General features: G+C 42.2%; 1 protein-coding gene across 1 annotated transcript; it reads left to right on the top strand.

Annotated features, from left to right (window-relative positions):
- The first annotated feature begins 917 nt into the window (after positions 1 to 917).
- Positions 918 to 12646, top strand: mbtps2 (membrane-bound transcription factor peptidase, site 2). Its single transcript, XM_088920929.1, has 11 exons — positions 918 to 1158; positions 1896 to 2044; positions 2676 to 2814; positions 3348 to 3451; positions 4216 to 4343; positions 5459 to 5577; positions 7475 to 7655; positions 8287 to 8381; positions 10276 to 10471; positions 10742 to 10817; positions 11381 to 12646. The coding sequence occupies exons 1-11, from the start codon at positions 1084 to 1086 to the stop codon at positions 11601 to 11603; spliced, it is 1485 nt and encodes a 494-aa protein (XP_088777055.1). The 5' UTR covers positions 918 to 1083; the 3' UTR covers positions 11604 to 12646.
- Positions 12647 to 14455: the final 1809 nt, after the last annotated feature.

A 14455-nucleotide genomic window follows, 5' to 3' on the forward strand; every position in this document is an offset into this window, starting at 1 on the left:
AATCTTTATAACTTTTTCTAATAAAAAAATCAATTTAAACTCTCTAGTTTTTTTTATTAAACGTCTTAATTTACAGGGTTGCTATTTCTCTTCCATAATGGCAAATAAGGAAAAAAATATATAGCCCCATTTTAAACAAAGTTTTTTTTTTCATTTTAACAAAACAAAACTCTTAACATCTGAGGAAAAAATGAAGACATCATTAAATTAGGAGACGTCCTCGTTGGTTGCAAAAATGATCAATTTTAACGAAACATTTTGAAATATAATGAAACAAGTTAAACATTGTTATTTCTCATGGCCATAAAAACAGCCACACACACACAAAAACCCTTATCAAGGTACGCTGCGTGTAAATTCAAAACATCTACCGGTAATGCGTGGAACGAAGGAAAATATGTACTGTAGGCCTGTGTTTGTTTACACAGTCCGAGTAACGAGCAGAACACAATCCCGGACAATCTTTGGAATTTTATAAATCCCGGTCGGACCGATATTTTAGGTCTCAAAAAGAGGACATGTCCGGGAAAAAGAGGACGTCTGGTCACCCTAATTTAAGTATTGTGATGGAATCTCTTTGACTTGGCATAACGCACTATGTATAGTTGTGTGGCACTGCTGTCGATGTCACTGCTAAAAGTAATTGTCAAAGTGATACGAACACTTCTGAGTGACACCAGGCTGACGGGCGTGAACATCCCTGGTTATGTACATCTTGAAACGTCGTGTAATCATGTATTAAACCGAACTTTAAAATTAATGTTGTTAATATCACTGGGATTGATACTGATACTGGGAGGAATAAAAACAACGGGAGCTGTTTCGTCAAAGGTTGAATGCAAACACATGATTGCTCATCGATGCTTCTGCCATCTACTGTCTACACTGCGAGTGGCGCCACATCCGGTCTCTAGCTGGGACAGGAGGCGGATGTGACGTTTTGTGTACATCAGGCCTAAAGATTGGTGTCCCTAGTTGTGCGTGTGTTTGCAGTCATTTGGCTGCACACCTCTATTTATTACAATAAAATGCAAAATAAAATATGAAAGACGCTTTAAAGCAGTGACTACGTGCCTCGTCGAAATGATCCCTATCTCGGTGGTGGTGTTTGTGCTGGGAGGGTGGTGTCTGCTTTATCTCGTCGACACTTTACTGAAGGTAAGCGCCTGTGCAAAAAAAACGAGAGAGCTGTGCGATTTGTTTTTTAAATAATTATACCTGCCATTCTTTCAAATGCGAATAAAAGGCGTGACCCGCAGTCGAGAGAGACTTTTCGAAAGATGGTAACTAATTCAGTCTGAAGTTTCACGTACAGTTGTTTGCAAAAGATGTTTGAATCAATCTATCGTTCAGAGGCTGTCAGTGCATTGGGAGCAATATACTTGCTAAATTATGTTACTGCATCGGTTTTCTTCTTTTCTTTTTCGTGATGATGTGATATCAATGAGAGTACGACAGTTTGCGTTGCTGGTTGTCACTATGCGTTTAAGACAGATGTGTATTTCTAAGTGCTTTCAGTCTGAAGCACTGGGATGACCATACAGCTCCTCTGTTATTTTGTAATAAATAAATATAATTGGCTGAGTTTATTGTTTATTGCTTTACCTTTTTTAAGTGAAATGGACATTCAATTAAAAAAGAAACATCCATCTCTCTCTGGTGATTGATATATCATTACCCGAGCTTACTGACATTTAATATTATCAGAAACACTCTCAGCAAAAAAAAAAGTAAATTAAATTTAACATAAAAGTGCAATACTGGAGCAGATATCTGAAGGAGGTGGGTCTGTTTCAGATTGTATTGACCTTAGAGGAGTGGTGTGGAATCAGTTGGTAAGATCATTTTTTTTTAATAGATGGGGTAGTTGAACTCTCCCCTTTTTCTGTCTCCAGTCCTCCAGCAGTGTGAAGACCTCGTATGAAGACTGGCTGTCCTCCAATGGGCTGACTCTGTCCCCCTTCCACATCAGGTGGCAGACTGGCCTATTGAACCACTTCTTTGCCAAGTGGGGAAGATGGAACCCCCAGTTTCTGTACCGTTGGTGAGAGTCGCTGATGAATCATTAATGTCCCCCGGACCGCAGTAAATTTTACTCTAACACAGGGAAATGCAGTGTTTTATTTATTAGAATTGATTCAATTTTATAGAGAACTTATATTTAGAATTCACAGGGTGAAACTTACTTAAAAGGGAGATGTTTGATATTTTCATGATTCTGATGAGCACGTTGGAGGCATTATCTTCACTGTGCAAAGTCCTGAGGAGTGTTGTTGTGTAACACAACCATGTTGATGTTTGCTCAGATTAAGAGTCAGTCCACTGCTAAACTTCCTCATTTCCACAAGGGACGTGCAGATAAGCTGCTTACGCAGGCAACAGGTATATCAACTGCTCAATAGGAGCACTTCCTAAAGGTCACCAAATAGTGCCTTGTAGAAAAAGAAGAAGGAATATATGATGCACGTGGCACTTGCTTTTGAATTTCCTGGCATCTTGTTCTCTGTAGTTGTGTTATTTAGAGTACAAATGCAAGTGACTTAACATTACTGTTGTCTAAATCTCCTTTTCAGCAGTGGGTTAATTCTTGAGTTTTCAGAAGTGTACTGTTGGTAAGTTCTGGGGAGAGGTGGTATAGGTCTGGGCAACGTAAAGCAGTGTTGGTGTCTGTGCAGGTTCAACCTGGGCATGATGTTCGGTGTGGTAGCCATGTTCGGCTCCATCGTCCTCCTGACCAAGACTCTGCTGCAGACTCTGGCTCAGATGCTCTCCGAGAGCCCAGAGGGCTCCAATGAGCAGATGCTGCAGGTGGTGGTAAGGTCATCTTCAGAGAACTCTGGGGGGGAAAAGAGAAATCTAAAGGAAGTGATCTTGGATAAGATATTAAAGATACAGTGCCATAGACCTCGCACAACTGAACGTGGATCTAAAAAACCTCTAAGGTATCAGTTTAAGAATTCCCAGCTCTCTGTACAGTGGATATGCATTAAGATATACATTTACTGGAGAAGTTATTGCTTGGCAACTAGTCTTCTTTAAAGTGAAGTGGCAGAGTCAAGCTAGAAGAACTTTATTCACCCAACCTTACCTATAAATAACTTTGCACTGCTGTTTTACTGCTGAAGTTTGTGCACTCGTAGCAGTGTGTATGTGGCATTAAGATACCAGGACTGACGGAATGCAGAGGGAATATCGGGCCAATGAGTTGACAACCAGAGCTATAAAAGAGGAAAAGGTGAAAGTGGCCAGGGTCCGGGAGCGGGGAAAAGCATTTGCTTGTGATCTGTGCCCTTCCTGGTATTGTTTCTAAATTGTGTTTTGCTTCGTTGCCGTGTCACTATCAACAGGTGCCTGGTGTCAACCTGCCTGTCAGTCAGCTGGCATACTTTTTCGTTGCCATTCTCATCAGTGGTGTCATACATGAGTTTGGCCACGGGGTGGCAGCAATCAGGTAAAAGACCCAGGATTTAATATTCTTTGGAACTGTATTCAGACTGAGCCTGTATTTTAATTTAATGGGTTGTAGTTTGTGATTAGCTGAACAGTTTATGAGCTGCAGTTTAATTTGCATGCCATTGATAATATTTGTGAATTTTCTGTTTTAATTAGGATAACAGCCAGCAGAGTGTAAAACTTTAACTGGATCAATGTTCTGCACAATTGAATTCATGTTTCCCCTGTTAATAGAGGCTGTTTTTTCTTAAGGCTTTATGATTTGGAAACTCTTTATCTCCTTGCTCTGTCTCTAAGGAGATGTTCTGTATAGTTTTTTGTATTCTCTTTTCTCTTGCACATTCAGAATTTTCTGCTTTACTATCGTGTGATGACATAGAACAGGGGTCTCACTTTCTTGGCCTACAGAGCCCGTGTCCAGCAGGTTGTAGAAGAAGCCATTATAATGACCAATTTCCAAATCCCCAGGACAATTTAACTGTGGTCAGTTGAACAGGTGATTTGTTAAATAAAGTCATTTAGAGATTGTTTGGATAAAAAAAATTAAGATTTTTTTCATCAGCTCTCAAACACCAGACTTCTCTTAATTGAACAAATTGCTTGGTTGATCTCAATCTTCAAAATGATCTTTGTTCTTCCTCGCATGTAGAAAACAGGTGATCTAGCTGGTCTTGGGCTCTGGAGGACCATGGTTGTAGACAACAGATGTAAAAAAAACATGTTTTTTTAACGTTTTAATTTCTTTATATTCTGTTTGTTCAGAGAGCAGGTGAGGTTTAATGGCTTTGGGATGTTTATCTTTATCATCTATCCTGGTGCGTTTGTAGACCTCTTTACAACACACCTGCAGCTCATTTCTCCAGTCCAGCAGCTCCGAATATTCTGTGCAGGTATGACTTTACTGCAGCCTTCAGAAGGATCAATTTTAGATTATTAGCAGATGTTACATTAGTAAAATCATATTTTGTAATTCTGGGTACATAGAGCTTTATGATGACTTTAATTAGGATAAAATGTTTTCATGAATGACACAATTGCTTATACAGATTTGAAGCTATAGAAGGATAATATCATATTGCTAATCTACATTTGCATTACTTTAAAATTGTAAGTATGCCTCGTTGATGTGGTTTGCTTTCAGTAAGAAACTTATCCATTGAACCGCTAGCAAATTAGTTCAGACTGTCATTTACTGCAATGGACTGGATCCACCAGAAAGTGGCAGTGTTTGTTCAAGAAACGTGCAGTTTTCCTTTTGGTCAGAAGTCTTGCACAGGAGCAGTTAAAAACTCCCCACAAAGCAAATCAAGACTTGTAAACATCTTCCAGTTTTCTTTGAGGGTAGAATTGCCCTTTTATTCAAGCACCTTTACACTATTTTAGTCTCTCTGGTGTTAAGAGGATTGTTGCGGTCAAAGAAATGTAAGATTCCCTATGTAGATCGATTTGATCTGTTTAAAGGTTTACAAACTGAATGCTCTTGTACTGATGTTACTGATGTGCACGGGATAATTAAATGTGTGCAATAGTAGTTTGACTTTTTACTGACTGTCTTACTTGGCAAACTGAAATATCAGCATTGCTTAATATAAGAACCTGCTGCTTGACAACTCCAGAATGCGGTTATATGGTTGAGTCTTATCTGTTCTTGCAGAGACTTTACTAAAACGTAAACACCCGCTCTCTTGGTTAATCAGTTAATTCCTTGAGCGTCATATGTTTGGTTTAATACCTTTGTGGTCAGCTGTGTCATTGGTTGTTAAAGGGTAGATAATTTGAATTCTCTTTGCCTCTTCCTCCTTTTTGATTCTCTGTGTGTAAATGTGCCCAGAATTTCCTATTGCCCTGTTGCAGATTGCAGACATGTTACCCACGTTCTTGCTGTGAAGCTGTAGCAGAGACCCACTGTGAGGGTCAGGTAGAGGGTTTTGTGCTGGACTGCGTTTCTCCTGACGTGCCTGATTGGCAGAGAGGCTCCTGATAGGGCTGTGTTGCTTCTCTGCAGGGGTATGGCACAACTTCGTCCTGTGTGTGGCTGCGCTGGCCTTCCTCTTCCTCCTGCCCCTCTTCCTCTTTCCGTTCTACTACACAGGGGCCGGCGCTCTCATCACAGAGGTTGTTGAGGTCAGTCCTGTATCATCTGTGACTGTCAGTAAGCATGGGAAGACACAAGGGCTGTGTCGGCAACCTGCGCTGGTTAACTACACTATGTATTCAACCAGACTCTTATCTCGTCTTATGGTCTTGGCATAATTAGATTTTTTATATGTCTTTTCTTGCAAATGGACAAATGTCCTTTTAAGTAAGCAGATAAGACATTTCCTCTCAGGCAAAGCCAGGACATTCCTTTGCAGAAGGACAGTTAGTGAGTCTCTTTTCTGAGATCTTGTTTAATCTGGTTCAGTTCCAGTGTCTGGCCATGTGATCGCCAGCTTCCACACATCTGGTGCCAGCATACAAAAGGCCATGAAATGCAATGTTTCAGATACTCTTTTTTTTAATCCCTAAAATTAGCGAAGAAAGAATCTTATTGTTGGTCATGTTTTCATTCAGGTAACCGGGTGATCCCCTTTTGTTTTGTCACTCATCTGCAGCAAAAAAAATACTTTCACGAACAATAGAAGAAGGCAGGGCTGTCCAGCAGAGACCCTGGTGCTGGAGGGTCAGTGTGTCTGCAGGTTTCTTCCAAAGCAACATGTGAAGAGCTGGGAGACATTGGTCTAATTAAGATAGTAACCAGCTGGTTTAGCTCGTTAAGAGCTGAATCAGACCTGAATAAAACCTGCTGACACATTGGCCCTCTAGGACATGGATTGAACACCACCTGTCTTAAGGCTACAATCAGACATCACTAGAGGGATCACGTTGGGTTCTTATTGTTATGGCTTAGCAGTGTTTTTCTTAATCACAGAGCATAAGGCTCTGTTTGTAAGAGTGTGTGCGTTTTGGCCAAGGTCTTATGATTTAGATATCAAATTAGTAAAGTGTCAAGTAGCATGCACATTTGCTAAGCAGTGCCTAATGTTTGCTGTAAAATAATTTAATCTGTTATCCCTCTAGAATACTTACCCAACTTTGACAGAAATTTCCTGCCTCTTTGTTGGTGAGGTGGTGGGTTACTGATAACAAACATATCGGAGAGAATTTCCCCTTTTCCACCCTGCGTTACTTCAAAAGGTTTCATAACAGCTTCCCAAAAACTCAGCCCTCTTACTTACATGCAACAGAGAAAAACCCAACCACTTTACTCAAAAAGCCTCTTAGCCCTTTGGAGAACTACTTGACAGTTGGTGGTTTATGACCAGATAATCTTAACAGTGCTTTGCTGCTCTTGTAGGCTAGAGCATCAGTTTTTAAACTGTCTGGTCAGGGTCGTGCACTGATCAGAGTGACAGGGCTAGAGGCTTTATAAAGAGGTTTAACTGTGTAGGACATGGAGAAAGTAATCTGCCCATGCTTTATCCTTTATACCCTCTGTCTTAATCACCCAGAGACAGGCTTTGATTTTTAAGTCCACAGCATGTTGGATTGCTCCATGAAAATGACAAGACAAAAAAAAAACATAGTGCCCTTCCTGTTACTCTCGATAGAGTGTTTGCAGATATTTTTCTATTTGTTTATAGACTTGCACAGAGAAGGGAATGTTTTAAATAGCCAGTTCATCCAGAAAGTAGAGATTAAAACAGTGGTGGGCAGGGGAAGGGGGGTTCAGATGTGTAGATTTTATATTTTGGGGAGTTGCTTCCTAATAAGAGGTAGCATTAAAAACAGACTGTTCGGTTTAAATATTCATTCAGAAAAAGTGGTGCAGGAGCAGGAAACTTGATGAGTTCCAGCATCCTTAATTATTTCATTGATAATTTTTTTGATGATTAATTTAACATAAAGGCCATTTAAATGCAGGTTGGATCAATGTGCTGCCAGGTGCCGGGGCTGCCCACGTGTGTTCTAGGGTGCTGTGAAAGTGTTGGGGCCCCCCCGAGTTTCACCCTGATTTTCTGCCCCTCCGGCTCTGCTGCAGGACTCCCCGGCCAGCGGGCCACGCGGGCTGTTCGTGGGCGACCTCGTGACGTGGCTAGAGGACTGCCCCGTGCGCAGCGTGGACGACTGGCACGCCTGCGTCAGGGAGATCTCCCACCGAGCCCAGGCCGGCTACTGCGTCAATGCCGCCATGCTGCAGGACACGCGTGCCAGCGGCAGAGGTGAGGGGGGCGTGTAGGTATACATACACGGCGATCTTAAACATGGGCCTGTTATAGGAAGGAATGTCTCTTTTAAGAGTCCCTCTCAACTTAAGTGGTTTTTGTGCAGGTACAGTGTATGCTACACATCTCCGGTCCTGGAGGATGCAAGGTTTCTGGGTTTCTTTCACCTAAGCCCATAATTATCTAATCAAACTGACTACTTGATTAATTGGACAAGTCAGAGCCTTTCCTCGTTCTTGAGAAAGACCTGTAAAACCTGCTGGACAGCAGCCCAGGGGCACTGGAGATGGGCTGTCTGGATTAACAACTTTGACCTACTTTTTCAGCATCGGTTTCTGAGCTCGATTCTCAACATTGAGTTACCCGTCTGATTGACTGCTTCGGAAAGTGTCCTTTTAATCTTTTTCTGGTTTTTGGAGATATGACCATTATAAACCCAGGAGTTGCTGAGAATGAACCTGCCACATTCCTGACATCTTAGAGCTTTGCACTTCATGAAAAGTGCAAAAAGTACCAGAAACACCTGCTTGACGTATTGTGTTAAAGAATTGTCAACATGTTGCACATGTCTGCCTTGTGCAAGGAATTTGCAGTTCAGCTGCTTTAACTTGGGCCTTTCTTCTCACAGGATACAGGAGGCTGGATGGAACCATTGAGTGCTGCAGCAACAACAGCCTTACTGACATCTGCTTCTCCTACAGCAACAACCTGGAGAGTCGTCTGGTGAGTGAGGGGCTCCCTGCCTTCCCTTCAGCAGTTCACTAAAGTCAGACATGGAAGAAAGCCATAGAAGATATTGCACTGGCTCAGTGGAGAAGACAGGTCCTGAAACGTTTTCCTTTTGGGTAGCGTCTATGAGTTACTGTGCCTTTCGGCCTGTGGAGGGTACAAATCTAAATGTACTGTAGTCCTAAAGCCACAACCATAGAAGTATAGAGCACATCCTTACAATCATAGAAGAATTCATCAGTAGAGAGGAGTCTGAAATGACTGACCTAAGAAAGTACTGTGGGAGCCTTGTTTATTTCTAGGTAACACATTTCCTGTGACCAGAATTACTGCTTTATATGAAATTCCTGTTTCTTAGTTGAGTGAACACACTATTCGATTTTTAGATGCTTTTAACAAAGAATTAAAATCTTAAACAAATTCTGTTTCAAACAAAGTAGAAGTACATGGGTATTGAATGCTGAAATTAAATCTGTCAGCATATCTCTTGTACAACATGTAATGAAAGTAACCAAAAGGTGACATTAGATTATTGGAAGAGGGGAAAAAGGAGACAAACAGGTTCGGGAGCAAGCGATCAGTGTCACCTGTCAGCTGCATGCCCATTACAGATCAGGAAAGGCAGCCAGCCTTAGAACAAACCAACCTTGTTTCATAATAAATCCATCTTGGTCTTTTTAATTAGTAAATAGTAAATCTAATCAGTCTGCGGTAGGTGTAAAGTGATCAATAATTAACACAGAAAACTTAAAAAGCCCCACTTCCAGGACTGCTGTGTTAGCTTAATTCATTTTATCTACTGGAAGGCTTTAAAAACGCAACAAATGCTGTTGGTTGCAATACTCTTTTGTTGCATTTGAATGCCTCTCAGTATATTTTAAGAAAATACTAACCATACTAATTACAGACTTTAAAGATTCACTTTGTATTCATGGGGATAATGGAATATATTGTCTTGGTCAGTCAAGGTCACCTCTACAAATGTCCACCCCCGCACTTTAATACTCAAAGGCATAGCGCAAAAATATCATAGAAACAATTAAATCTAATAATATCTCAGACCTTGACTGAGTGTTGTTTTGTAACACAAAAGCAACGCACAGCATATTGTTCTTGAAACCTTGAACTGTAGCTTTCTTGAGTACAAATTCTGTATCGGTGACCCAGACAGCTGCTGTTTATAGATTTAGATCTAAACATTCAGCCACACTGCTCTGCAGTGGCAGCTGGCATGTTCTTCTCTGCTGGAAAATGTGTTCTTTTGATAAACAGGCTCTCCAGCGCAGTGGTTTACTGCATAACGCCACACCACAGCTATCAGTTGTTGAAACAGGACTTCTTCTAACTGTGCAGCCTCATTTGAGGACCTGTCCTCTTTTTTATGTTACATGTGTGTTCTCAGTTCATGATCTCTTAATTAAATTAATGCGCTCTATTTTAAATCTGTAATCGCAAACATTTTAGGATCTAGGCTGTTCTAAGAGATGTTGGCTTTAGGTAAATAACACATACCTCAGATAAGACAATGCCATTCCAGGACTAGGAATTACTGGACTTTCCAGTTTATTCTATTGGTTGCCTTTGGTGCAGATATCTCTTTAATTATGTAGCTGAATTAATTGTGATGTAATTAAAGAGCTGATTGTGCAGTGGATTGGAAGGCAAGGTTACAGACCAGGGGTAGTCAACCTTGGCTACTTCAGTTCGATGCTGTTGTGTGACTTTGAACTTTCCGATAAATCAATGACTGAACTGATCCTTAATTGATTAACTAACCCTGGTGCTGGAGATCACTTTTGATAATTAACTAGCTGGATTAGCTGGAGCACTGACATGCGCCGGGGGTGGCTGCCACTTGCTTTCAGTGTTTCTCTGCTCTCTGCTGTAGTATGCCTGCCTGCCAGCCAGAAAAACCATTGAATTCAGCCAGACATGTCACACCAACATGGACTGCCAGAAGGACTTCGTACCCAGCCTGTGCGCGGTCCCCTCCTTGGAGAACCAGACCCGGCTCATTCGGGTCAAGCACCAGCCACAGCCGGACATGCTGTTCGTGGGGTACCCCCTGCACCTCCAGTATGCTGGTCAGTAGAGGCTGGTCGTAATGGTCTTGTGTGCCGATCTCTCAGCGTGTACTTAGGTGACAGTCGGTGTTAGTCTTTAAACCATATGTGTAATTTAATCACTTTTGCTGCTTACGGTTCAACATATATTATACAGCATATAACATATACATCTAATAATAATACTATGTTTAATAATAGTTCTGGCTATGTGAGGTATTTAAAAATGTTTTTATCTTGGGGGGAAAAAACCCTTTAAATTGCAAACTAATATCTCCCTCTCTCCTTCAGTGAGTCTTACCAACTTTGTACCAAGATACGGGTTTCTTCATTTTGACCTGCCTGTGGTTATCGAGACGTTTTGCAAGTATCCTTTCAGGAGTTGGTCAACCCATCTGAGGAGGAGGAAGCGCTTTGTCAGTAACCTGCTTCCTCACGAGAACGCCAATGTCCCGATTAGAACGGGCACCCGTGTGCTCTCTGCACGTCTGCGTTGTTGGGAAGACCAATGACACAGAGTCCTCAAAGAGAATAACAGAAATATTCAGGGAGGTCTAAATACATCAGCACAGATTGTCTTTGAAAACTGACCTGAAGCTACTATTACTCATGTGCACTACTGAGGCGGTGCCAGCAGTGTTGAATTTTGTTCTCATGTGCAGTGTAAACATGGCTTTTAGAGAGGCCTGTGGTTTGGGCTGCTGTATTGCAATTCGGTTTGCACTCAGGCAGCTGCATATATTCACTGCTGAGACCAGCTCACTTATGTTGCCTAGCTTAAAGAACCATATCCCCGCCTAGGAGAAAAGAGGGGTGCACCTTGTGTGGTAAACGCACCGAAGTATCCCCATTTCCGATTAGCTAAACACAACAGGCACACGCGTGTCTGACCCCCGGCGATGTTGGATGACCTTGACTGCACCGCCACAGGTACCTGGTGTCTCTCTCGGGTGCGCTGGCCGTGATCAACGCCGTGCCCTGCTTCGCTCTGGATGGCCAGTGGATGCTGCACTCGCTCCTGGAGGCCACCCTGAGCTCCCTCATCCTCGAGAAGCACAACCGGGAGCTGCTGGGCTTCTTCATCCTGCTGGGCGGCAGCGCCCTGCTCGCGTCCAACGTTGCCCTTGGCCTCTGGATGGTGACGGCGCGGTAGCATTCAGGGTGGGGTGGGGAGCATCCAGCCTGCTCCCTTTCTGTTCTGCTGCCCTTGAACAGCAGTTTTACTCTTGATGGTGTGTGACTGCGGCTGAGAGCGGGGACCGACACTACCCAAGCCCTCGCTCGCTCGCTCAGGATAGTAAAGAGCAGGGAGCTCTTCAGCCTGGGAGGCCCATCATTCTGACATTCCCAGCATGCCTCTCAGCCGGCAGACTGGTTCCCACGCCAGCCTTATGCACAGCTCTGCTGAGCTTGATGGTGTCATTCCAGGTCCTTCTCATCACTGTTTAATATAGATTCTGGCGAAAGGCCACCTCCAGCCTGTCTGATCAGAGCCTGAGGAATTCTGAAAAACAGGTCTTTGTTGGAAGGTTTAAATCCCACCTTCCACAAAGGCTGTGATCATGTGCACTGTGTTTTTGTGATTTTACATTTTTATTATTTTATAATGGGGATGATCTGTATCTTCCCGATATTTTTTTTTTTACATTTCCCACCTTTTCTTGTTAGAGTTCTGTCTAGTGAATAAAAGTCATTATTGATGCTGCAGATCATAGACTAACTGTGCCCAGCCACCAGTCTCGTTAGTAATGAAGGAAGCCATGTCTCGCTTAATAACTTTTTAACGATAGTCTGAACCAGAGGTCCAGGACTCAGCTGATGGAGTAACTGTGAAAACAGTTGGGTATTGCCATTCTCCAGTGCTTGCTAAGCATGGATTGATTTTCTTTTTAAATATTCCTGTGATAGTAGTTAACAGTATTTGGATACATGAGCATATTTCCTTTTGGGATCCACTACTAGGAAGAATGTAGTGTTTAAAAACTAGCAAGTCTAATACCAAAGGTTTTTAAAATTAAAATAAACTACAGCAATATTCCTTAAAATAAATCTGTTATGTTTAAAATGGTTATCTATCAAATATTAAATCTGACAGTTAAGGGCATGCGTGATAGTTCCTCTTCTACTTTGTGTTGTGTTAAGAGAACTGAAACGAGCAGTGTTTATTCTGTACAGTAAATTCTCTTTTTTCAAGTATGACCTTGTCTTATTTCACATACAGTTCAACACAGCACAGGATAGAAAGCACCTTTAAATGTTAGTTTGCAGGGGACAGAATACGAAACGGACCTGAGTACTCCTGCCCGAATTCTACATGCATTCTTTTAGCCCAGCATCTAGAAGTGACGGACCATTGAATCAGAAATTACCAAGCAGCAACAGTAAAAGAACGAGAGCAAGATGTTTCTCTGACTGCCTCAGCTTGAAGAACAGGTCCTGCAGTTCCAAAATGCCTCAGCCTATATCGGAGGTCACCAACCCTGGTCCCCGGAGAGCCTCAGTCCAGTTCTTCTTGTAGGTTGCCTTTGTCTAAACACTGCCAACACCTGTAAGGTATTGATGAGTTAACCTAATTAGCCGTTCAATCTGGAGAACTTTGGTCCTTGAGAGTTGAAGAGTGTTGAGATCCAGGCCCCCCGTTATTTTAAAATACATTTAAAATGAAGACTCTTGCATATCTTTAGAAATCGGTGATTTGACGGTAACGTGCAAAAGCTGCAGGACATGGGCTGTCCGGGGCCTGGGTTAGAGCCCCCTGTCCTGTGTGGTTCCACTTGTAGGGTACTCTCGATTGGTTCATTTTCACTTTCCTGTTTAAATAAATAGTGCGCTTTAATGCAAATGAGAAGTTACTGTTCAGTAGGTCTGTTGGTTGTTGTGTCAATAATTAAAGTGCATGTTTTCAACAGTAACATTTTCTGTTGTTCAGTTATACACTGTTAAATAAGGAATGAAAGTGTCTGTTATTGCCTATTATCATCCGTTTTAGTCCCAATTTATGGGAATTCAAGCACCATGTCTGCCCCAGGCTGGATTGAAAACTACACACGGAGCTCAAGCAGGAGTGACTGAGGCCATTTCTTGTTTTATCATGGTTTGTAAGTAAATCTTGAAATTATTTTATATTTGTTGCAAAGTTTTAATCCTGTGCAGAATGCGGAAGCATTTTATTCTCACCCCAGGAAATGTGTTTTCTTTCAATAAAGTGATGCTGTAATTGACTATACAGATAACATCACGTGAACCGAGGTTTTGCTAGAGACCCAAATGGGTGCAAAGCATTTTCATTTGTAGTTGTGGTAGACCATCATAGAAACTTGAACCATTCTACAAAGTATGTCTCCAAAAGCAGTATATACTCTCTTCCTCAGCAAACATGCTATTATTGCTTTTTCACTTTTGCGTTTCCGTAAAAATATTTTTTTTTCCCTAGTTGGACGTTGGTTTCAGACAGAAGACACCTGGGATGAAACGGTCAAATAAAAAACTTCGAGCAAATATTGTTGGCATTTCTCTGAGGGCACTTTGACTGTGTTGCACTGCTCCAGGTACTAATCTGGAGGCACTGACAGGGATCTGTTTCCATTCTGTGAGAGGCTATCCCATATTGTGTGTATGTGAACCCCCTGGGAGAGTCACGCTGGACTGGGGGTAGCCTTGTGATAGTCACAACGGCACGGCCAGGTCCCCTCCTGGGCATCGGTGAGCTATTCCGAGAAAAACACAAAGGCATTCTTTCCCAGCACAGCCCTTCGGATTTGTGCTCATACTTTGATATTTAACATCATGTTTTGTTCTTTGTAGTGGTGCCATGTAGGGGGAAACATACAATATGCAGAATGAGTGACGTCTTCGGAAACGAGGACAGGAATGTTTTTTTAACTCGTGGTTGCAGTTCCTGGGAAACATGGGTGGGAGTGTTACAGTATGAAGGACAGGGTGTGTCTGCACTGGCCTTAGGGGGGCTTATCAGAGTTGTTTCTTTGTGTAAAACCAGGACAAGCA

Source organism: Atractosteus spatula, chromosome 7 (genome assembly GCF_055471065.1).
Source record: "Atractosteus spatula isolate fAtrSpa1 chromosome 7, fAtrSpa1.hap1, whole genome shotgun sequence".
In the NCBI taxonomy this organism is placed as follows: Eukaryota; Metazoa; Chordata; class Actinopteri; order Semionotiformes; family Lepisosteidae; genus Atractosteus; species Atractosteus spatula.